The 25,796-nt window shown below is 40.0% G+C and overlaps 1 protein-coding gene across 7 annotated transcripts in view; it reads right to left on the bottom strand.

The window, feature by feature from the left end:
- The window catches only part of PKP4 (plakophilin 4), a 784,378-nt gene that overhangs the window by 468,348 nt on the left and 290,234 nt on the right, over positions 1–25,796 (bottom strand). For 6 of the 7 annotated variants that reach the window (XM_053698322.1, XM_053698321.1, XM_053698324.1 and 3 more), the window contains exon 3: positions 23,372–23,484. In XM_053698322.1, the coding sequence (XP_053554297.1) occupies positions 23,372–23,484 (113 nt within the window). Of the gene's footprint in view, positions 1–23,371; positions 23,485–25,796 lie in introns of those variants that run through there. The other variant, XM_053698328.1, reaches the window with a different exon arrangement.

Genomic DNA, 25,796 nt, shown 5'->3' with positions numbered 1-25,796 from the left:
CGTTAGCTACAAGAAATGATCATATTCTAACTGCTGGTTGTACAGTGAAGGACAAGTACTTTTTTTTGTTAAACATACATATTAAGATCATTCTCAACATGATCCCTTCATATGCAGGAAAACCATTTCCTAAAGTATAATGCAACGTTGCTAGTTTGTAATAAGCTATAAAATCTAGGCACACGGGAAGGACGTTTTTATGTAAATTATCATCTTGACGAGCAGCACAGATATAGTTGTCAATCAATCAATTACAAATCAATTTGAACATAAAAGTGCATAAAAGGAAATTTAAATCAATTTTGCAAATTATTACTTTTTATTGTGACCATAAACAATGAGCCCCCCCCCCCCACTATAATTTATATTATAGATGGATACTAGTTGTAGTTACAGCCGGCCAGTCTTGTACTGCACAATGTGTAACTGTGGTTGAAGCTAAATATTATATTCTGTGTTGAGAACTTCATAATTAAAGCAACATAGACTGATTATATCATCCTTACCTCTTGAAAAAGCCCGACCATAGATCGGGGGAAACGCGTCGAGGAGTATACACTATACAGACACCCGATACCTTCTGTGTAACCAGTCTTACGTTACCTGTAGGAGGTAGTCCGGATGCCGTACAGGTTTTGAAGCCGGTGTTTGATACCTCACCATCGGATTGTGTCAACAATCAGACCAAAAGGGTTATCACAACAACGTCTGTTTTAACTGCCTGTTTTTATATACATCTAGTAAGTGCAACAGTGCGTGTTGCGTGCGCACTAATTTATTAAAATCTTCACTTGAATCGTACTTTGTGTGCGCTTCTTTCTTCTTTTGTTTTGTTTTTTTATATAGACTGATTATAGAAGCCTTGTTATGCAATTGTAAAACTGCTGATTTCCCTTTTCTTTTTTTAAAAAAAAGATGACTAATATTCTACTGTAAAAATAAAATGCTTTACTTGAAGAAAAAAAAACAAAAAACTTTAATTTTGTGTTTTAAAAGAACATGGGTCAAAACTCAAACCATCATAATAAATATAGAGCATGCAATTTTAAAGACACTTTGTTCTTTGTATCCTTTGTTGAAATGCATACCTAGGTATACTCAGGAGCAGCAATCCACTACTGGGAAATAGCTGCTAATTGGTATCTACGTACATATGTATCTTTTTTGTCATTAGCTCACCAGACACACTCAGCTAAGTCTAGCTGACCTTAACAGGGGTTAAACAAATAGCTATTATATATCCATCCACTTAAAGAGTTAAACACATAGTTAAGTTGCAGTCCTGGAACACCCTCCTCAATTCTACTCTAGATAAAGATATGGCCAGTGGTTTAAGCTAATGCATGTGTGCTTGCTTCTCATACGCTCGCCAGATGCATCCATAGCTGGTGTGGTACAAAGGCACAATCCTGAATATGTATTTAGCCTCTTTGCAGAGAAGGAACTTGTTTAAAAATAAAATCATTTAACCAAATAAAAAATGTCCCTTCAATATTCAGTTTTTTTTTGTTTGTTTTTTAAAGGATCAGAAACCAGCAGTAATGTTGCATCCTTGTGAAATGTGTGGGAGACGGAAGTTCTGGGCATACAAGGAATAGCTCCAGAGTATGTCATGTTAACATGATAACTTTATAGCATGAGGGGAGAGCTTTGTTATTTCAACTTGAGACTCTACAGTCATTTTATGTAAAAGAATGAAACAATGGCATACCCCCCAACTGTCCAGATTTTCGCGGGACAGTCCTGATTTTAGGGGTCTGTCCCCCTGTCCCGATTTGCCCCAGGCATTTAAAAAAAAAAAGTTTTTTTTTTATTTTTTTTATTCTGTTGGGCCCATACTCAGAAGCAGCTGGCTTTGCTCTCACAGGGTTAGAAACCTGTTAGATTCCCTGTGGAAAAGGAATAATGTGTGGGGTTAATTTAAGCAGGAGTAAGAAGGCTGTATACCAGGGGTGTCCAAACTTTGCTCTACAGAGGTTTTGGAACTACATTTCCCATGATGCTCAGCTAGATAAAATGCTGGCTGAGCATCATCGGAAATGTAGTTCCAAAACCTCTGGAGAGCAAAGTTTGAACACCCCTGCTGTATACACTCTGACCACGGGTAATGGTGACCTCTCTAACCTACCTCTGGTAGTGATGATGTCTAACCCCTGGTGATAATACTAGCATGCCTTCAGTTTTATACAATGAACAGTGCTAATACCAGGGTAACGAACAGTGGCAGCCGCAGACTGCCAGCTAATGTGCTTGCCAACCCCAGGACCCCATACAATGAATTACAGATACCCATATAGGATGTAGTGTGTGTGTCTATCTGTATCCATAACTGTGTGTGTGTATCTGTATGTATAAGTTTATGCTATGTAGTGTGTGTGTGTCTGCATGTATAAATGTAAGCTATGTACTGTGTGTATGTGTATCTGCATGTATAAGTGTGTATCTGCATGTATAAGTGTATGCTATGTAGTGTGTGTATGCTGCATGTATAAGTGTATGCTGCATGTATAAGTGTATGCTATGTAATGTGTGCATGTCTGCGTGTATAAGTGTATGTGTATCTTCATGTGTAAGTGTATGCTATGTAGTGTGTGTGTGTATCTTCATGTGTAAGTGTATGCTATGTAGTGTGTGTGTGTATCTGCATGTATAAGTGTATGCTATGTAGTGTATCTGCATGTACATAGTGTGTGTGTGTGTATCTGCATGTATAAGTGTATGCTATGTAGTGTGTGTGTGTGTATCTGCATGTATAAGTATATGCTATGTAGTGTGTGTGCGTATCTGCATGTATAAGTATATACTATGTAGTGTGTGTGCGTATCTGCATGTATAAGTATATACTATGTAGTGTGTGTGCGTATCTGCATGTATAAGTATATACTATGTAGTGTGTGTGCGTATCTGCATGTATAAGTGTATGCTATGTAGTGTGTGCGTATCTGCATGTGTAAGTGTATGCTATGTAGTGTGTGCGTATCTGCAGGTGTAAGTGTATGCTATGTAGTGTGTGTATCTGCAGGTGTAAGTGTATACTATGTAGTGTGCTACTGTGCATTTTTGCTGACTTTAAAGGCCCGAATTTAGAATATTAATGGGGAATGCAGAGAGCAGTTTTAAAGAATTTATTATTAAATGTCCAATTAAGATAAAAATATTTAGCAATGTCTTTGCAAAGGATATTTAAATACATAGCCATACCAGTGGTTTGAGCTTGTGTTTGATTTGCTGCCTAAGTGTATTAAAATCTATGACTATTTAGAATTTTATTTATATTACTTTGGTCTTATGTTTTTTTTTAAGCCCCGCCCATCACATTTCAATTTATTGGGGTCCCTCTTGAATTTTGAAATGTTGGGAGGTATGCAATGGAACAAATCATATGATCCTATAGAAATTATACAGAACATTAGCAGGATGACAGCTAATGCACAACACTGCTGTGCCTGTTTCTTTTAAACCAAACTGTTTACATTTTTTTCAGAAATCAGGAGCTCCTGCTAAGCTGATCTGAGCAGATAGGATTGAAGTAACCTCAATATGAAACGTGGTAAAATACAAAGAAAACAAATAGCAATTTTTAGTTAAAGCAATAAATATATTCTGGGACCAACATAAAATAATCACTGCCTATATAAATGCTCCACTTGCTTAAGCATTTTTTGCCTGTGGAAATTGTATTTTAGACAAACACAAAATATTCTTTGAACTGTCTGGATTGTTTCTTCTTTAATGTCCGGAAAAATACTGTCTTAAATTTTCTTTGATGTTTTTTGCTTAAATCTCAATAAAGAAAAATTAAAATATGGTTTAACGAAAAAAGTTTAATATATTAAAGAGTTTTATTTATTTTGATTATGTGCACTTGATTATGTGCCCAACAACACATATTTTGCAATGATTTTAAAGCCAAGGTCTGCCATTTTAATTAATTATTTCCAATGACCAACTTTAATTAAACTCCAAATTTTAAAATGCCACAAAACACATTTCACATTGCCCCTTTATTATATACTGTGAACTCTTGCACATGCTCAGTAGGAGCCTCAGAAAATGTGCATATAAAATATGCAGATTTTGATAATAGACGTAAACTGGAAAGTTTTATTATTAAATTGCATGCCCTATCTGAATTATGAAAGTTTAATTTTGACTTTAGAGTCTCTTTTATTGTATCTTACTGCAATCTAGTGCGCAAATCATTTTAAGAGATTTTGTGCAAAATGTCTACAGTGCATATGAAAAAAAAAAAGCAATTAGTTATAATTTGAAAATATGTGAAGTAAAAAGCTGTTCACTCTAAAATTAGCAGGAAATGCACAACTGGTTCTGCCATATTAATCATCACTGGTTATTGAAGTGATGGTAAACAATGCCTAAATCCGCATGGTCTATTAATGAAATATTACTATAGTAACCTCAACCGCTTCTTTTCTTTTTAAGAATATATATATATATATATATATATATATATATATATATATATATATATATAAAATGTATTTTCATAAAATGTTTATTTTCAATCGGCTGACCGCAACATCGCTTTTCATTACTTCCTCCGCCCAGTCCTGCTTTCAGCTCTGGATCCGATTCACGTATAGAGCGGTCCCACCTCCTCTATACATCATAGTACCTCTTGCTCGCTCCAGAAAAGCACTGTTTTAAAGTGGTGTGTAATACTCCAGACAGTCAAGTAAGCAGCAGATCACAAGATCCAGTGTTTACTTGCCAAAGTAGAAGGGGGAAAACAAATTATGCTTACCTGATAATTTTCTTTTCTTCAGATGGAAAGAGTCCACAGCTGCATTCATTACTTTTGGGAAATAAGAACCTGGCCACCAGGAGGAGGCTAAGACACCCCAGGCAAAGGCTTAAATGGACATAATACTCATATGCTAAATCACTTGAAACTGATGCAGTATAACTGTAAAAAGCCGACAGGAAAATATCACCTGAGCATCTCTATGTAAAAAAGGAAGATATTTTACCTCACAATCTCCTCAGCTCAGCAGAGTAAGTTCTGTGTAAAAAGTTATACTCAGCTGTTGCCCAGCTGCAGGTAAAAAAAAAAAATAAAAAAAAAATGAAGAAATGAACAGCAGCCAATCAGCATCAGCAGTGCTGAGGTCATGAACTCTTACTGTGATCTCATGAGATTTGACTTAACTCTAATGAGATTTCATAGTAAGCTTCCTTTACCTGATTGGTGAAATGATATGAGAGTTCACGAGGCACATCCCCTAAACTGTCCTAGGACACACACACTAAAATGCTGCTTAGAAATCCTTTACAATGGGAGGTGGCTACTGAGGAACTTTTGAGGTAAAATATCTCTCTTTTTTTACATAGAGATGTTCAGGAGATATTTTATAGTCCGCTTTTTACAGCTTTGCTGCATCACTTTCAAGTGTTTAAACATTTGGGTATTATGGCCCTTTAAATACTCCTCCCACTTCTTTCATCCCCCAGTCATTCTGCCAAAGAACAAGGAAACAGTAGAAGAAATACCAGGGTGAAAAGGTGCCAGAAGAATAAAAAAAAATAAAAGACGCCCCACAGAAAAAATACGGGTGGGGAGCTGTGGAAATTATCAGGTAAGCATAATTTAAGTTTTTCTTCATAAATGGAAATAGTCCACAGCTGCATTCATTACTTTTGGGAAAACAATACCCAAGCTTATAGAGGACACTGAATGCAAAAAAGGCTGCCAAGAGTACATCACAGATCTCAAAGGGGGAGAGGCACAGAACCTCTAAAAAAGAAGGTCCACTGTCAACCCCAAGACCTGAGGATGAACAACAGATCTCAGATCCTAGATCTACCACAAGACCAGCCCCCAAAAGGGTGGAAGAATGGACACAGCCACTTCAACCTAGACAATCAAGCAGGCGTTAGGCCTAAAGAGATCTAGCAAAGACATCCGACTAAGTCTCAATGCAGAGTCAGCAGCTCCCCAGATGGACAGGAACAACTCAAAGAGTAGATCAATCCCTGAACCAGATAAACATCTGTTCCAAACTCCCGAACACAGGAGAAGCCACTAAAAAGGGAACAACACCTCTGTAAGGAGGACAACGAGTCCCCTGAAGAGGAGAGCATCGAGAAACACCTGCCCATAAGACAGGAAGTCGTAGGAAGAACCGAGAGGACACAAGGCCACGTCACTTACGAACACGGAAAAAAAACTTAACAGGCGACCAAGACACATTAACACAACTGTGCTTGAAAGTGGGACTAATCCCCCTTAAGGGACACAGGGCGCTGCTCATTTTATTAACCACGAAAGGAGGAAAGGCTGAGTAGACCTCGCCGGGGATCGAACCAGCAACCCTCGGTTTGCTACAGTACAGAGTAGCCACAGAGCATTAGTATGCTGAGCTAACTGTCCAACTAGCCACGAGCTACAACCACAAGGGAAACAGTGAGGACAAGTCACCCGAACAGAGCAACATCAAGCCTCCACATCACCTCAGATTCGAAGTCAGAGGACAGTAAACCATGGGTTTGGATGCCACCTGGATGGCAATACCTGAACCATATATCAGGGTCATTTCCCTGCTTTGTTTGCGATATGCTGCTGGCAGCTATTTTACTCACCTCTCTTGCTGACTCTGGTGCATACTGTGTGATGCTGCTCATTTCCTGCACTTCCTTTTATAGCCAGACTGGTGTACATCATCCGTGTGAGAGAGGATGCAGTCTCAGAATTGTGATGTCATCACTTATTATTTAAAGGGCCTCTGTTCAGTATGCTTTGCCCTTGCGTTATCTCAGACCTGTTTGTGAGAGCTCCTGTATATTACCTGGCTGTCTGACGTCCCTCCTAGTTCCTGATCCCTGGCTTGTTCCTGACTTTGCTGTTCTCCTTGTTCCTGATTCCGGCATGTCTGACTACTCGTTTTGGCTCCTGACTCGGCTCGTCTGACTACCAGCTCTGGTTTTGATTACTGGCTTGTTATTTGACTTGTGGACTTTTTATTATTTTTTGCTATTAATAAAGGTGTGATTATTTTTGCACTTCTCGTCTCAGTCTGATTCCTGGCACCCTGACACCATATGAGTGGAAAACCACTAGGACCTCTTCTATCCCAAGAAAGTAATGCAGAAGATTCCCAACACCGGGAAAGGAACCCTAACCAGAGCCCAAAAGAACCTCACTGTCTAATGTCCTGAAAAAGGAACAACCAACTGATGAAGGGAATCCAAGTCCCCCGAAGGGGACCCATCCACAAGGAGAAACGGACAATCCAAGAGGTCTCAATGAAGAAGAGAACAACTAAAGGATCAAGTCCAAAAAGGAAAATTTCCTAAACAACACTGACCCGAACGACAGAAAGAGGTGCTAAATCCTCTAATTTTCCCACTATGTGGGAAGGAATACTCTAGGTTCCAAGGGTATCGGAAACAACAGAGAGTGACACAGCAAAATTCACTGACCCAGTCACCAGAGAGACGGTTATTTAGGACTGAAACAATCCCAAGAGCCGTACGGACCCGCAAGTCCTCTTGAGAATGCTTAGCTGAAACTTGTAAAACAAATAACAAGAACATAAATAATGTTAAGAGCACTCGGCACCCCAACCTGACCAGCAAGGTATAATAGGCACCACATGTCTGAATAATCCGCGAGGCAGAAGATCTGAACCCAAGCAGGACCAGCCTGCAACCAGGGTCATAACTGCCAAGCTGGCTAAATCCGCCCTCAGAGAGGGAGGCAAAAAAACAGACAAACATGGGACTAACGTGTCCCGAACAACTACCATAGAAGTAAACAGCGAGTATCGATCCCAGAGATTTTTAAGTTCTCGCAGGAAACATAGTATGAAAGGAGGAAAACATAGCCTGGGTTACCTCCATGTGTAGTAGTAGTAGGGAGCGATAGGGAACTCGCCTCCCAGAGGACAGGGGCCCCTGAGGCGGATGGCCCAGCAGTCCCTTGAATCCCCAAGACCGAGGAACAAGGCGTTCTAGGACGGCCTAAAGAACATAACTAACTGACCTGAGTCAATGGGGCCAATTCGCATTTGTCACAGGACGAAGAATCTGAATCAGAAAGTTGAACAATCTCAACATCAGCATCCTCCATAACTGGATAAAGGATACCAAAAAATGGACTATATATAAAACAATTTAAACGGCACCTGACACCCACAATGGCTGGGGCACTCACCACCTCCTATGAACAAGACACCAGCGGACTAGAATTCTCTGTCGCCACACAGTCAGGAATGCGGAAATGGGAGAACAGAACGTAAACACGCCATGTCACAAGGTGAACCGTGCAATCCAAAAAAAGCACGCCCAACCTTAAGGTTGGGTCACTTCAAAAGGCCATTATGTTCCAAAAAGCTGACCCAGTTAACACTACACGTAAGCAGATTGAATCACATAAACGATTAAATCCCCCCTGTTCAATAATCCCCCTCAGGAGATATTAACCCTTGATTCCAAGATACTAAAGGAGTCCCACTGAGACCGTGTATTTTTCATGTGAGTTTGCAGGAACAAATTAGTTACAGTACAATCATGAAGAAGTAAAATGAAACTCTCTTATTTGAATCTATGCCATGGAAAAGGAACACAGCCCTTCAAGTGTGACGGATAGTAGCCTCGCCTCCGCCATGTACTTGAGAGAAGGAAGCAGGCAGCAAAGCGAAGTTCAACAATGCCGATTGCTTGTGAAGTTGTTAAAATGAGTCAGGATGGTTTCGCAGAAAGACTCTTCTCCTGCATCTCCGGAATTTCATCCAAGCCCTTACTGAGAGACTGACATGATAACTTAAAACTCCCATCCCAAGTCGAAGAGTACTGCCCTCAATAAGAGATGAAAACAAACTTCTGACACTTCTCTGCCAACCTCCTGGGACAAAAGCCAAAGAATGACTGGAGGATGAGGAAAGTGGGAGGAGTATTTAAGCCTTTGGCTGGGGTATCTTTGCCTCCTCCTGGTGGCCAGGTTGTTATTTCCCAAAAGTAATGAATGCAGCTGTGGACTCTTTCCATTTATGAAGAAAAAGAATATCTTCCACAAACGCAATTTGAGCTCAATACTAAAAAAAAAATCAATTGTTGCTGACAATGTTTAGATTGGTGAATTGTGCTTTTATAATTTATAAGTATCATATGATATCCAATTAAAGTACATGAAGTAAGCGCTGCAAAATATGTTGGCGCTCTACAAATAACCGATAATAATAAGATACTTCTCGACAATACTGACAGCACTCCAAGGGAAAATGTGAATCAAGAAAGAGTCTCTGATTCACTGTTTACCCTTACGTCATTGGGATTCCACTATGTAGCCACTACGCATGCGCAAATTTAACATAAACGCACACAGAGACAATAAAGAGGATCCGATAATGATATATTGCACAACATATTGCATGCGCAATAGCACACTGTATTAGGTTAAGCGAGCCAGTTGGACAGGAATATGATTGGTTAATTTTCACAACAAAAAACATTTTGAAATGCCTAGTGTTCATTTGCTACTCATCTCTATCACTTTCTAATACTTCTATAATAAAATGGTTTAATATAAAAATTCAAATTTCCATTGATTGCATTTTCCCGATTAACTTTAAAAGTTATTACTGTTTTTTTAGTGGCATATGCACATTATTCAAGTTCAGAGAGCTCTGTAAGGCACTAATGACTCTCTGAGAAGTTGTGCTGTTTGACTACTGGTGCACGTTCCCTCTCAGGATATGTGCATATGCCACTGAAATACAGTAATAACTTTACTAAAAGCATTTTTGATAATGAAAGTATATTGGGAAAACGCCTCTACATTCCATGCCGTCCTAAGAGCGCTGGGCTTTAACGCTGTTAAGACGGAATATAATGTCCTACCATATACGGCGTCCTTTAGCTTCCCCCTTTGACATAGGTAAGTATCGGCCTGGGGGGCGTGCCTAGCAGCTTGGGCAGTCCACCATGATCTGATCCCGGCCTAGAAATCGTTGATGCGATCGTGTGATTATTTACAAATAGAGTTTACATTGGAACGTTACGATGTGAACACTATTATTCAGCCACGAAGGGGTAACAATTTAAATGCACACACGCACATTTCAATTTTGACATCTCCCTTTAGTGGACAACAATTTTTTACTTACAAGAATTACACCATTTGGGAAATAAGGAAAGAACTTTACAGCAGATGTATCCAACTAAGGATGCTGCTATAACACAAAATTTTAATAGGCAAGAAAATGACATAACAATGCTAGACTAGTAAGATATAAGACTTTTGTCTATCTATAACAATGCGTTTGCTAATAACCTCTTCTCTCCTGACTAGTCCCATTTATTACCCGACTGGAATACATAACACTGCTGGCACTCTGAGCAGACATACTTGTTTAAATGAAGACACGAAAGCCACATATAACATTAGCTCCATACACAGTAAAAGCCATTAGAAATAGTCATACATTTTAATAAATGTGATGATTCTTTCCAAAACTGAATAACATCGATGTGCATTTTTTTTAATGAAAGTTTCAGAAGAAATACATGACACATTTTAAGGCTATTAGATGGATCCCTTCACGATGGAAAACACTTTGTTGACAATTAGTTGCTGCAGTACGAAAGTCATGCTGCGGCTTGTAAAAAGCTCAGAGGCGGCTACAGCTTTGATCACATTTAGAAAACGAGTTAAATATAGTAATTTAGTCTGTGATTAATTACAAATAAAAGTTTTGAATGTCACTTGGAAGGAGCTACATTTTCCAATTTTGCTTCTTGCACTGAACTCTGCTCTCTATCAAGCCATTTGCATTCACTTTCTCTGCTTTTTCAACACCCACACAGTTATTAAACAGAGAAAGGAAAATACTTGTTAGTGATCCTTCTGTTTCTACGGCAATTCAGATGAGAAGTAGTTTTCTGTTTAATTGTCTCTGCAAGATTGTGCATGTGTGGCATCATCAATGCTGCAAACAGACTACTTTCTCACACAAAACTGCTAATTAACAAATTAGCAACAATAATCTAAATTAAAGAACTGATTATAAAGCACAAGCCCTTTAATATTTATTTAGTTAGATCAGTTGCTGCAGTTGGTAAAGTATAACTTTGCATGAGGCTGCAAAACACATATTTGGTAGATTTAAAGTGAATGTCAAGTTTCATCAAGTAGTGCCCGGTTTTTAAAAATACTATTAAAAACAGGGGCACTTTCATTGATGAAACTTTACATTGCACCATATTTGTAGAAATACTTACCTCTTCATCTTGAAAGCCGCTCCAGCACTTCGCCAGCCCGTCGCAAGCCTCTTCCTACGTCAGAAATGACGATTCCGGTCTTCCTCCAAATCAGGACGTTGCTTTAGGCAATGCTTCCTCCGGGGGGAAGCCGTGATTGGAGGATGCCGGAATCGTCATTGCTGACGTAGGAAGAGGCTTGTGACGGGCTGGCAAAGACGAAGAGGTAAGTATTTCTAGAAATATGGTGCAATGTAAAGTTTCATCAATGAAAGCGCCCCTGTTTTTAATAGTATTTTTAAAAACCGGCACTACTTTTACATTCACTTTAAGAAACACATCTGCAGCAGAAAAATGGTCATAACCTGGCAACAGCTGAAGTTGTCTCATAAGAAACAGGTCAATATTGTACTGAAAGAGTTAAAGGTGAAAACAATGAACCTGTTTTTGTGATAAATAATATTAATTGTATGCGTCAGTTAACTAGAAATAATTTTTTAATAAAAATAAGCAATTAGGACATACACCTTGAGCAAAAAAAAAAGAAAAGGAAGGAAATATCCTACAGAAGATTAAGATATACATTTTTAATTCTACTTGATAGAGACCATTACAGTTTGGATATTTTACATCCTGAATGAAATTGACTTGTGGCAGAAATGTCTGTGCTTAGAATGGCAATGAGAGGATGTAATTAAAAATGGCTGCTACATAATGTGTGACTTAGTGAAGTGAATAAAAATAGAAACATAGAATACTGTAACATTGTAAGTTTGTCCAATGCCAGCGTTAGGGCTGCACTTGACCTTTCATGCTTGATCAGCAGTGCTAGCATACACAGGGATTTCAATTGTGTGAAGTACATGCATCTCTGTATAAAGCAGAAAAGGAACTGATGTACTGCTAGCTAAGCCAGGTACAGCAGGATAAAGGAAAACATGCAGCATACGCAATAATGAGTCTGAGAGACAACAGATTCTCAGTGTGATCAATAATAAATATACAAACACGCAACAATTATACTTATTATGTTGGCCCTATACCGATGTTCTACCTGGGAAGAAACATGATGGGGGCCCACATGCGCATTAGAAGTGCTCATCAATTTACACATGCACATACGCAGTCCCTCTCTCCTGCTGAGCATCACTATGCAGGTGCAAAAAGGAAGTATACAAATGCCGGCATAATTAGCAGCGCTTTGATGACGTATGCCCCACCTGTGCACGCGATCTGTAGTCAAAGTAAAGATGGCTATTGTGCATTTATGCCAGTATTGCGCATGGGATAACCTTGCATGACAAGTGAATATGCAATGTGGAGAATCATAGGATCACTTAAATATTAAAACTAATGGGCACAGTTGCCTCGCCATTCGATGAAGCAAAGTAGCCTCATCCTCCTTTTATGGGCGGCCGTTGTGACAGAAGAGTGGGTGCCCAGGCTCACTGATGTGGTGTTGGGCCCACATGGTTTCAGTTATTCTGTGTTTTGGGGCTTGCCTCTCATGCATGTATGTCAATAACAGTGGTGTATTGCTATTTGTACAAATTATGTCACAAGCCAGTGTACAAAGAAATATTTCTCCAACATTGGTGTGTCCGGTCCACGGTGTCATCCATTACTTGTGGGATATTCTCCTCCCCCACAGGGAAAGGCAAGGAGAGCACACAGCAAGAGCTGTCCATATAGTCCCTCCCAGGCTCCGCCCCCCCAGTCATTCTCCTTGCCGCTCTGAACAAGTAGCATCTCCTCGGGTATGGTGAGGAGTTTGTGGTGTTTAGTTGTAGTTTTTTATTCTTCTATCAAGAGTTTGTTATTTTAAAATAGTGCTGGTATGTACTATTTACTCTGAAACAGAAAGAGATGAAGATTTCTGTTTGTGAGAGGAATATGATTTTAGCAGCAGTTACTAAAATCGTTTGCTGTTTCCACATAGGACTGTTGAGATGAGATAACTTCAGTTGGGGGAAACAGTTAGCAGGCTCTTCTGCTCAAGGTATGACTAGCCATATTTCTAACAAGACTGTGTAATGCTGGAAGGCTGTCATTTTCCCCTCATGGGGAGCCATTTTCTTAGTCTCAAACAGAATAAAGGGCTTAATATGGGCTATAAACTGGTAGACACTTTTAGGGGCTAAATCGATTGCTTTATTTTAAGTATTATATGCAGTTTGAAGTTGAATTTCACACTTTTATAACATTGGGGAACGTTTTTAGCACCAGGCACTTGTTAAGACACCTTCCCAGTCAGGAAGGGCCTTTCTCTGTAGTAGGCAGAGCCTCATTTTCACGCCATTACTGTGCAGTTAATTTTGAGTTCAGTACATGCAGCTGCATGTGTGAGGGTCTGGAATCCACTAAAAACGTTCCTAGAAGGCTTCATTTGGTATCATATACCCCCCTGGGATTGGTGAAGTTGCAGCAAAGGCTGTGGCTGGGACTGTAAGGGGGTTAAAATTAAAAACGGCTCCGGTTTCCACATTTTAAGGGTTAACAGCTTGAAAATTGGGGTGCAATACTTTGAATGTATTAAGACACTGTGGTGAAAATTTGGTAAAGATTGGATAATTCCTTCCTAGTTTTTCACATATTCAGTAATAAAGTGTGCCCTGTTTAACATTTAAAGAGACCGTAAAGGTTTTGTTTTAAAACGGTTTTTGTGCTTTATTAACCAGTTTAAGCCTGTTTAACATGTCTGTACCTTCTGATAGATCATGTTCTGTATGTATGGTAGCCAATGTGGTTCCCCCTTCAAATATAGTGTGATAATTGTGCCATAGCGTCCAAACAAAGTAAGGACAGAACTGTCACAAATTGTAAAGTTGCCCAGGATGATTCCTCAGATGAAGGAAGTAGACATAGTTCTACATCATCTCCTTCTGTGTCTATACCAGTTATGCCCGCGCAGGCGACCCCTAGTACTTCTAGCGCGCCAATGCTTGTTACTATGCAGTAATTGACGGCAGTAATGGATAACTCCATAGCTAATATTTTATCCAAAATGCCAGCATTTCAGAGAAAGCGCGATTGCTCTGTTTTAAACACTGTAGAGCAGGAGGGCGCTGATGATAATTTTTCTGTCATACCCTCACACCAATCTGAAGTGGCAGTGAGGGAGGGTTTGTCAGATGGGGAAATTTCTGATACAGGAAGAATTTCTCAGCAGGCAGAACCTGATGTTGTGACATTTAAATTTAAATTAGAGCATCTCCGCGCATTACTTAAGGAGGTGCTATCTACTCTGGATGATTGTGACAATCTGGTCAACCCAGAAAAATTGTGCAAGATGGACAGTTCCTTGAGGTCCCGGTGCACCCTGATGCTTTTCCGATACCTAAACGGGTGGCGGACATAGTGAATAAGGAGTGGGAGAAGCCAGGCATACCTTTTGTCCCTCCTCCTATATTTAAGAAATTGTTCCCTATGGTCGACCCCAGGAAGGACACATGGCAAACAGTCCCTAAGGTCGAGGGGGAGTTTTCTACTCTAGCCAAGCGCACGACCATTCCTATTGAGGAAAATTGTGCTTTCAAAGATCCTATGGATAAAAAATTGGAGGGTTTGCTTAAAAAGATTTTTGTACAGCAAGGTTACCTCCTTCAACCTATTTCGTGCATTATTCCTGTCACTACAGCGGCGTGGTTCTGGTTCGAGGAACTGGAAAAGTCGCTCAGTAGGGAGACTCCGTATGAGGAAGTCATGGACAGAATTTACGCACTTAAGTTAGCTAATTCCTTTATTTTAGACGCCGCTTTGCAGTTAGCGAGGTTAGCGGCAAAAAATTCAGGGTTTACAATTGTAGCGCGCAGAGCGCTCTGGCTAAAGTCTTGGTCGGCAGATGTATCTTCCAAGACAAAATTGCTTAATACCCCTTTCAAAGGTAAGACCCCTTTTGGGCCAGAATTGAAAGAGATTATTTCAGTCATCACTGGGGGAAAGGGCCATGCCCTCCCACAAGATAAATCATTCAAGGCTAAGAATAAGTCCAATTTTCGTTCCTTTCGCAATTTCAGGAACGGACCGGCTTCCAACTCGGCAGCCTCTAAACAAGAGGGTAACGCTTCCCAGACTAAACCAGCTTGGAAATCAATGCAAGGCTGGAACAAGGGTAAACAGGCCAAGAAACCTGCTGCTGCTACCACGACAGCATGAAGAGGTAGCCCCCGATCCGGAACCGGATCTAGTTGGGGGCAGACTCTCTCTCTTTGCTCAGGCTTGGGCAAGAGATGTTCAGGATCCCTGGGCACTAGAAATAGTCTCTCAGGGTTATCTTCTAGAATTCAAGGAACTACCCCCAAGGGGAAGGTTCCACATGTCTCACTTATCTTCAAACCAAGTAAAGAGACAGGCATTCTTGCATTGTGTAGAAGACCTGTTAAAGATGGGAGTGATACTCCCAGTTCCAACTGTGGAACAAGGTCAGGGGTTTTACTCAAATCTGTTTGTAGTTCCCACAAAAGGGGGAACTTTCAGACCAATTCTGGATTTAAAAATTCTAAACAAATTTCTCAGAGTGCCATTGTTCAAAATGGAAACTATTCGAACGATTTTACCTACAATCCAGGAGGGTCAATTTATGACTACCGTGGATCTAAAGGATGCGTATCTGCATATTCCTATCCACAAAGATCATCATCAGTTCCTAAGGTTCGCCTTTCTGGACAAACATTACCTATTGTGGCTCTCCCATTCGGACTAGCCACTACTCCAAGGATTTTCACAAAGGTGCTCGGGTCCCTTCTAGCGGTTCTAAGACCCAGGGGCATTGCAGTGGCACCTTACTTGGACGACATCCTAATTCAAGCGTCGTCTCTTTCAAAGACAAAGGCTCACACAGACATTGTTCTAGCCTTTCTCAGATCTCACGGGTGGTAGGTGAACATAGAAAAAAGTTCCCCGTCTCCATCAACAAGAGTCCCTTTCTTGGGAACAATAATAGATTCTTTAGAAATTAAGATTTTCCTGACAGATGTCAGAGAGTCAAAGCTTCTAAAAGCTTGTCAAGTTCTTCACTCTTTTCTACGGCCTTCCATAGCTCAGTGCATGGAAGTAGTAGGGTTGATGGTTGCAGCAATGGACATAGTTCCTTTTGCGCAAATTCATCTAAGACCATTACAACTGTGCATGCTCAAACAGTGGAATGGGGACTATACAGACTTGTTTCCAGTGATTCAAGTAGATCAGAAGACCAGAGACTCACTCCGTTGGTGGCTGACTCAGGATCACCTGTCCCAGGGAATGAGCATCCGCAGACCAGAGTGGGTCATTGTCACGACCGACGCCAGTCTATTAGGCTGGGACGCGGTCTGGGATTCCCTGAAAGCTCAGGGTCTATGGTCTCGGGAAGAGTCTCTTCTCCCGATAAACATCCTGGAACTGAGAGCGATATTCAATGCTCTCCGGGCTTGGCCTCAACTAGCAAAGGCCAGATTCATAAGATTCCAATCAGACAACATGACGACTGTTGCTTACTTCAACCATCAGGGGGGGACAAGGAGTTCCCTGGCGATGAGAGAGGTGACCAAGATCATCAAATGGGTGGAGGATCACTCCTACCACCTGTCTGCGATCCACATCCCAGGAGTGGAAAACTGGGAGGCGGATTATCTGAGTCGTCAGACCTTTCATCCGGGGGAGTGGGAACTCCACCCGGAGGTGTTTGCCCAGTTGACTCACTTATGGGGCATTCCAGACATGGATCTGATGGCGTCTCGTCAGAACTTCAAGGTTCCTTGCTACGGGTCCAGATCCAGGGATCCCAAGGCGACTCTAGTGGATGCATTAGTGGCGCCTTGGACTTTCAACCTAGCTTATGCGTTTCCACCGTTCCTTCTCATTCCCAGGCTGGTAGCCAGGATCAAACAGGAGAAGGCCTCTGTGATTTTGATAGCTCCTGCGTGGCCACGCAGGACTTGGTATGCAGACCTGGTGAATATGTCATCGGCTCCACCATGGAAGCTACCTTTGAGACAGGATCTTCTAGTACAAGGTCCATTCGAACATCCAAATCTAGTTTCTCTCCAGCTGACTGCTTGGAAATTGAACGCTTGATTTTGTCTAAGCGTGGGTTTTCGGATTCTGTGATAGATACTCTGGTACAAGCCAGAAAACCTGTGACTAGAAAGATTACTATAAAATATGGAAAAGATATATCTGTTGGTGTGAATCCAAGGGATTCTCATGGAGTAAGATTAAAATTCCTAGGATCCTTTCCTTTCTCCAAGAAGGTTTGGATAAGGGATTATCAGCGAGTTCTCTAAAAGGACAGATTTCTGCTTTATCTGTCTTGTTACACAAACGACTGGCAGCTGTGCCAGATGTTCAAGCTTTTGTTCAGGCTTTGGTCAGGATCAAGCCTGTTTACAGACCCTTGACTCCTCCCTGGAGTCTAAATTTGGTTCTTTCAGTTCTTCAAGGGGTTCCGTTTGAACCCTTACATTCCATAGATATCAAGTTGTTATCTTGGAAAGTTCTGTTTTTGGTTGCTATTCTTCTGCTTTCTGAATTATCTGCTCTGCAGTGTAATCCGCCCTATCTGGTGTTCCATTCAGATAAGGTTGTTTTGCGTACTAAACCTGGTTTCCTTCCAAAGGTTGTTTCCAACAAGAATATTAACCAGGAAATAATTGTGCCTTCTTTGTGTCCGAATCCAGTTTCAAAGAAGGAACGCTTGTTACACAATTTAGATGTAGTCCGTGCTTTAAAGTTCTATTTAGAAGCAACAAAGGATTTCAGACAAACGTCTTCTCTGTTTGTAGTTTATTCTGGCAAGAGGAGAGGTCAAAAAAGCTACTGCTACCTCTCTTTCCTTTTGGCTGAAAAGCATCATACGATTGGCTTACGAGACTGCCAGACGGCAGCCTCCTGAACGAATCACAGCTCACTCTACTAGGGCTGTGGCTTCCACATGGGCCTTCAAGAACGAGGCTTCTGTTGATCAGATATGTAAGGCAGCGACCTGGTCTTCTCTGCACACTTTGTCCAAATTCTACAAATTTGATACTTTTGCTTCTTCGGAGGCTATTTTTGGGAGAAAGGTTTTGCAAGCCGTGGTGCCTTCTGTTTAGGTAACCTGATTTGCTCCCTCCCTTCATCCGTGTCCTAAAGCTTTGGTATTGGTTCCCACAAGTAATGGATGACACCGTGGACCGGACACACCAATGTTGGAGAAAACAGAATTTATGCTTACCTGATAAACTACTTTCTCCAACGGTGTGTCCGGTCCACGGCCCGCCCTGGTTTTTTAATCAGGTTTGAAGAATTTCTTTCTCTATACACTACAGTCACCACGGAACACTATAGTTTCTCCTTTTTTTCTCCTAACCGTCGGTCGAATGACTGGGGGGGCGGAGCCTGGGAGGGACTATATGGACAGCTCTTGCTGTGTGCTCTCCTTGCCTTTCCCTGTGGGGGAGGAGAATATCCCACAAGTAATGGATGACACCGTGGACCGGACACACCGTTGGAGAAAGTAATTTATCAGGTAAGCATAAATTCTGTTTTTCACAGTCTCTGCATAAAAGACTGATTTACATATCTGAGCAGGCTGCTTCAAAGCAGAGAGTTAATTACTCATTGCAGTAAATCTTCTAGGGAAAAAAGTGGTATCTGGTCCATCTATTACCCTCAGATCTGGCACTTCAAAAGGCTGCATTTGTACATCCTCAGCCAGACTGACTACAATCTCAGCAGGTGATCAGGGGGACTAGGAGAAAAACTACCCTGTTCTATCAGCCACAGTCAGTAGAATCTAGGTAAATACAAATAGTCCTATTGCACAGTCTTGTTATAGTCCCTTAGAGAGCTCTTGGGTAATTGACTCTTGTATAGTTCAGGCAACTTGGAATAACTCTCTCTTTTTTTCCCACGCAAAGTGGTTTTGAAAAATGCCCATATCTCGTCAGCTCACAACACGCCCCCTAGCGATGATCTTAGCAACCAATCATAACCCAGCACACAGAGGGGCATCACTGATCACCTGCTGAGATTGTAGTCAGTCTGGCTGAGGATGTACAAATGCAGCCTTTTGAAGTGCCAGGTCTGAGGGTAATAGATGGACCAGATACCACTTTTCTCCCTAGAAGATTTACTGCCATAAGCAATTAACTCTCTGCTTTGAAGCAGCCTGCTCAGATATGTAAATCAGTCTTTTAAACAGATAATGTGAAAATCTTTTTGTACACTGGCTTGTGACATAATTTGTACAAATAGCAATACACCACTGTTATTGACATACATGCATGAGAGGCAAGCCCCAAAACACAGAATAAGGGAAACCATGTGGGCCCAACACCCCATCAGTGAGTCTGGGCACCCACTCTTCTGTCAAAACGGCCGCCCATAAAAGAAGGATGAGGCTACTTTGCTTCATCGAATGGCGAGGCAACTGTGCCCATTAGTTTTAATATTTAAGTCATTCTCCACATTGCATATTCACTTGTCATGCAAGGTTATCCCATGCGCAATACTGGCATAAATGCACAATAGCCATCTTTACTTTGACTACAGATCGCGTGCACAGGTGGGGCATACGTCATCAAAGCGCTGCTAATTATGCCGGCATTTGTATACTTCCTTGCGGCAACTGCATAGTGACTCTCAGCAGGAGAGAGGGACTGCGTATGTGCATGTGTAAATTGGTAAGCACTTCTAATGCGCATGTGGGCCCCCATCATGTTTCTTCCCAGGTAGAATGTGAAAACCTTTTTGTACACTGGCTTGTGACATAATTTGTACAAATAGCAATACACCACTGTTATTGACATACATGCATGAGAGGCAAGCCCAAAAACACAGAAGGGAAACCATGTGGGCCCAACAACCCATCAGTGAGCCTGGGCACCCACTCTTCCGTCAGTTATAACTGCTCATTTTAAGATAATTTAAAAGCTAAAAAAAAAAAACAGGTATATCTTCATTAAAAAAAATGTTTATTTGATTATGTAATATTCATTTGAATGAAGTGATTTATTTATATACAAGTGTGCAACAATTTCTAACCCTTTAAGGATCAGTCGGGTGAAATAGAGCAAAAGCAGCAATACAGAATAATCATGTGCTCCTCAAGGCAGTGACCATCAGCTGATGCATCATCATGTATCCTCACAATTGCCTTGTGTTAAACAGACGTTGACCAAGAATTTAAGGACATTTTAAACAATAATTTGTATATATTTTTTATAAACAAAAGCACATGGCCACTGACTTATTTTTTTTAAGTAAAATTGTGATGCATCATGTGAAATATTTTACATTGTTGCAGACAAATATCAGCCCAGTGTTACCAACATCTCAACAGTTTTTTGCATACAATTCATACAGAAGATCTTTCCTCTTAAGGCTGTAAACAATATACGGATGTTTCAGTTTAACCTATTTATACTGCACTATGGTGATCCACAGTATCTAGAAGGTTTTTTAGGCACTTAGGGCTCAATGTATTAAGCAGTGTAAGCTTCTTTTGAGCCCTTGCAGTGCAGGTTCGCGCATGTCGATTCTTACACTCTCCGCCACTTCTGAGGTAGCGGATTTATATTCCCCGAACACATTCCAATAAAAAAAAAAAAAAAAAGACAATATATTTTGGTCCACTTTTTGTTTAACTACTTATATTTATAAATGACAATGTCGTTTCTCAGTGACACTTATTTGAGAGATCAATATAGGTTTGCAGTCCTCCTGCTACACTAAACGATTAAACTTATCCTCAAAAGTACAATTCATCCTGAACATTAATTTCTCCTCAAGGGGAGGCTGATGCTTCCTTCATTGATTTCTAGATTGCCTTATAGAGAGGATTATTGTTTCATTTATTCATTGGGCAGAAGGTTAAGCATAGTTAATCCTTGAATAACTTAGGTGACATTGAGAAATTACTGACTGTTTCAAACCTGACATGACTGCCCCATCAAGACTCAACAGAAAACAATGAGGATCAGGAGAGTTCTTAAAATGGATTTTATTGGTTTTGTGTGATCATAAAATAATTATTTACTCTATTATAACATTAAAAATACCCTAATTTATATATTTAAATTGTTATTGCAAATAAATGTCTAATGACACCATTAGTCCTTGTACACACCTGTCAATTTAGCGTAGACATCAAATTTCTTGTAAAGGAACTACATAATGCAAAGAATAAAAGCATTTTCCGAAGCACATCATTTAATACACATTAAAGGACCCGTCAACACAGTAGATTTGCATAATCAACAAATGCAATATAACAAGACAATGCAATAGCACTTAGTCTGAACTTCAAATGAGCAGTAGATTTTTTTTTCTGACAATTTTAAATGTTATGTCCATTTCCACCCCCCCCCTGTACCATGTGAAAGCCATCAGCCAATTACAAATGCATAAACGTACCATGTGACAGCCATCAGCCAATCACAAATGCATACACGCTTGTTCTCTGAATTCTTTTCACATGCTTTTTAGTTTAAATATAAAAAGACTGTGCACATTTTGTTAATGGAAGTAAATTGGAAAGCTGTTTAAAATTCCATTCTCTATCTGAATAATGAAAGTTTCATTTTGGCTTGAGTGTCCCTTTAAAACCTTGATCACAATCTATCAGCTACAGCTTTTTTGCTCTTTTTTAGGCTGAAAAGGCTACTTTTTGTTTCAGAAAAACACAATAGATAGAGGTGCCAATGGTGCAGATCAATGGTGAATCTTGATGGCTTGCAATAAAAGGAGAACACAGGGTACTCACATGTAAGAAAGGCAATCAATCTTGCCCATAGAGACAGGCTGGATTTCTGCAGCAGTCCAGCTAGCTGATTAGTGTCCAAAACACAGCTCCAGGATACAGGAAATCATCAAGCACAGTATACACACTAAACCGGTAGGTGTATATGATGGATATCAGGATCAGGGTCAAACCCAAGAGGTAGCGTAGCTCCAAGGTATACTGGGCCCGGTAGTTTCTAGTTACACCTCTGCAGTGAATATCAGGAAGTTTAAACAATCTTTACCCCTTTAAGAAACTCCCAGATCTCATCTCCCTCTGTCAAGGTAAAGCTTGGTTCTCCCACACCGCGTGTGGGACCCCATCACATTACGTCCACATCTATTTCCTTTCTGGGACTTTTTCCAGTTTAATACCTGGACTCTATACCTGTACCTGTGGTTTGGTGGTAATTTTCCACTCAGCACCAATATTGCTCTTTTCCTTTTTATATATAACACTGTATTTGGATGTGTATGGTATTTAGTGCCTCCTAGAGGATGTCAGGGAGCATATGATGTTCTGTCTGCCTTGATATCTTCTTTTATTTTACTTTTTGTTTCAGCACGATTACTATAGTGCGTATTCAGCTGATTCCCGTGTATGTTTTTTCGGATCCTGAATAAACGCCACATTTCTCCTAAGGGACCAAAAAGTTCTTGCCAATAGCAATCCATTTTTGAGTCACTTTTCAACAACTTTTCAGGCCTAGTTTTGGCTTTTCTCTAGGCACTTGATAATTCCTCCAAAGGGCATTTTGAACGTTTAACACTACTTCAAAGTACATGTGCAAAACACACTAAAATGGCCACAGGAGACAATCTAGAGGTTTATTAACATTAATGGTATCAATTCATTAAAGCTCCATTCATCCCTAGGCTGTATACAGTGGACAGGGCAAATATATATATACACACACACATACATATAAAGATGCCCCCCCCCCCCGATTTACGCCGGTTCAATTTGCGGCATTTCAGAATAACAACCTTTTTTTTTCAGTCATGTGACTGCTATTGAGAAGCATTGCATTGATTAAAATAGCCAGTCGGTGGAGCTGTCCGCTTGTGTTGCAGCAAAGATATGCAACTAAAATAATACCCTTTGCTTGGTTTTAAAACAATACTTAATCATTTTAAAATCAGCTGACTGCAAAACGTAAATTAAGAAAAGAAATAGTAATTTCTAATAAAAAATAAAATAAATAATACATGAAAATGAAAAATAAAATTGGTTTGGATTGCAACTATTATCTTCTGTCAGAAGATATTTTTCTGTATGCAAAATGACTAGTGTAGCTTATATATAATAGACTAAGCAGCTCTGCAAGTAAACAGTCAAATAAATTATGCACAGGGGACAGATTAGCGGCACGGTCATTTCACAGTGTGAGCAAACAGTCACTGAAGCCTGTACCTTACGCTGGCAATGCTTGGTGACTCTGCTCCGATTCTGCATCTTTCTAGTTGATTGGCGACAATTTGTCTTTCCACCTCAAGCTCTCTGGTGAGTCGTTCAAACTGCAGCTCCTGTAATTTCAAGAAAATAAGTGAGAAAACCAAAGGAGATCTAAACCAAATAGATTCATGCAATGACGGTAGGGGGGGTAAAAAAAAATGTCATCCCCTATCTGCAGTTAGTGATGCATCACGTTCTGCCAGGAAAAAGAGTTAAACATTTATTATTGTTTGTATAAAATGTGCAAATCAGCCAGTAGACAGGCATAATAGAAGCATTTGAAACTATTATTAACCTTAATTTGCAATTCCTAGCACACGGGAGCATCTTCATTTTTCCTATTTTCCTCAGTGAATTATTCTGTTGAAAAACAGATAACATTATGCTGCTGATTTCTATGCAAACATAAAGTTTTTGAAACACAATGATTATTTCTTTCTAGGTGGAAAAGAATAAAACAAAAGCCAACCCAAACCTTATCAAATCAGAATCTGAAAAAGATATTTACTTTCATTTTAGAGTTCTCTAATTAAGCTGCCAGTATATATTTATTTCATCATCTCTTTTTTTCCCCACACAAGTGTATCACTGTGAATAAAGCACATTGTCTTTAGGAGTAGCCCAAATGCATATTATGACCTCTGAAGCAAAAAGCTATCAAATTAATCAAGTCTGCCTCATCAAATATCCCCTTCCCCCACCTAATGATTATTTGCATAGTATCCACCATACAAGTAAATTATGCTACCGATTCATGCATGCGCAGCCTGGTGGTTAGAAGAGATAGCAGACATCCAGTCAGCTTAGCACAGGATACATAAAAGCCATTAAACCTGTACCCAGTATTTTATTCAAATGATCTCAAATCACAACATTAACTATCTGGAAACTGCAACCCGAGAAAAATATTCTGCTACTGAAAAATTAAATAACTTAGCAATCAAGGTCCCTGAGCTATTTTCACATACTGTCTTATAAGAGACATGCTCATCTGTGCACCTAAAAGATGGTATTTTAATTTAAAAAAAATAAAAAATGTTTTAAGTTAATGTTCGACTTGACCCTTGCCCACCAACACAATTCCCTGTCAACCAGAGAGCAACTTACAAAAGCTTTAACCTATTTCAAAATTCAAATAAAACTTAACAGTAGCTTTTTTCATATGCATGATACACACACACACACATATATATATATAAAGAAAGAAAGAAAAAAAGTAGAAGTTCTATGTGTATAGGTTATCTTTAAGGGAATATTCAACACTGAGTTTTTAACATAAAAGTGTTAATTATGTGTAGGAAAAAAAATGTGGGCTTTCTAGTTAACACTGCTATATCCTACACAGTCATTGGTTAAACACTCTAGTGACTCTATATCCTACACAGTCATTGGTTAAACACTCTAGTGACTCATTTATAAGTACAATTAATTGGTCTCACTGCTTTATGGACACACAAAATACATCTGTATATTATCAGCCAAATATTTGCTGTGCCAATTTCATTCTATTTACCATTTATTTATTGTTTAATATCCCTATTGACGTGTTTCTCCCTGCTCATCAGCTCTTGCACTGTATTTTCAGCACCAGTGAAGTGCTTCTTTCTATTTGCAGTGTTACAAACATGCAGTCTGACCATCCAATGGAATTAAATGAGTTGTGACCTTACAATCACATGAGCGGTTTTGTAGCTTGGAGAGAAAACAGGACGTGGCTGACTGAGACAAGTGAAAAGGCATAACAAAAGCTAAATGATCATATAAAAATGTATTCCGATTGTACATCTTTTGGAGAGACTCAATAAACCTTGAGAAAAAAAAATGTGCATGTTCTTACCAAGATAGTTCCACTGTGTATTCACTAAATGCTTTTTGCATTCACATAAACCAATCTCACTGCTCTTCTTAAATCTTTCTAAATGAACAAACAGCCTGCTGACATACAAGGGAAATTCCTGCAGGCACGCTGGCCCTTTTACTGGAGCAGGAACTTTAAATGTAAAATATATATGTCCCTATATTCACAGCCTGCCCCACTGTCAATGTACCAATACAATAGCCAGTATGAGCATTGCAGCAGTAGGGCATTTACCAGTACTCACATCCCTTATGCAGACAGATCACCAAAGCATGACAGATTGTCTCTGAAAAACCCATGAGGATGACAGAGTTCATTAGACAGAGCAGAGTCTGCTAGAATTTCAGCAACTAATGCAGCTGATCATAAAGTGCAAGGACAGGATGTGCTAATCGTTACTGGTAAGTTAAAAAGAACATTCATCCAATAGCAGAAACAGTTTACTTCAAATGCCCCCTCCAGACCAGGGGTGTCTAACTTTTAAAATGAGGGGCCACATTGGTATAACCTTTTCACTTGAACATT

The sequence above is a fragment of the Bombina bombina genome, chromosome 1 (assembly GCF_027579735.1).
Source record: "Bombina bombina isolate aBomBom1 chromosome 1, aBomBom1.pri, whole genome shotgun sequence".
In the NCBI taxonomy this organism is placed as follows: Eukaryota; Metazoa; Chordata; class Amphibia; order Anura; family Bombinatoridae; genus Bombina; species Bombina bombina.
This window is presented reverse-complemented; position numbering and strand designations above follow the sequence as displayed.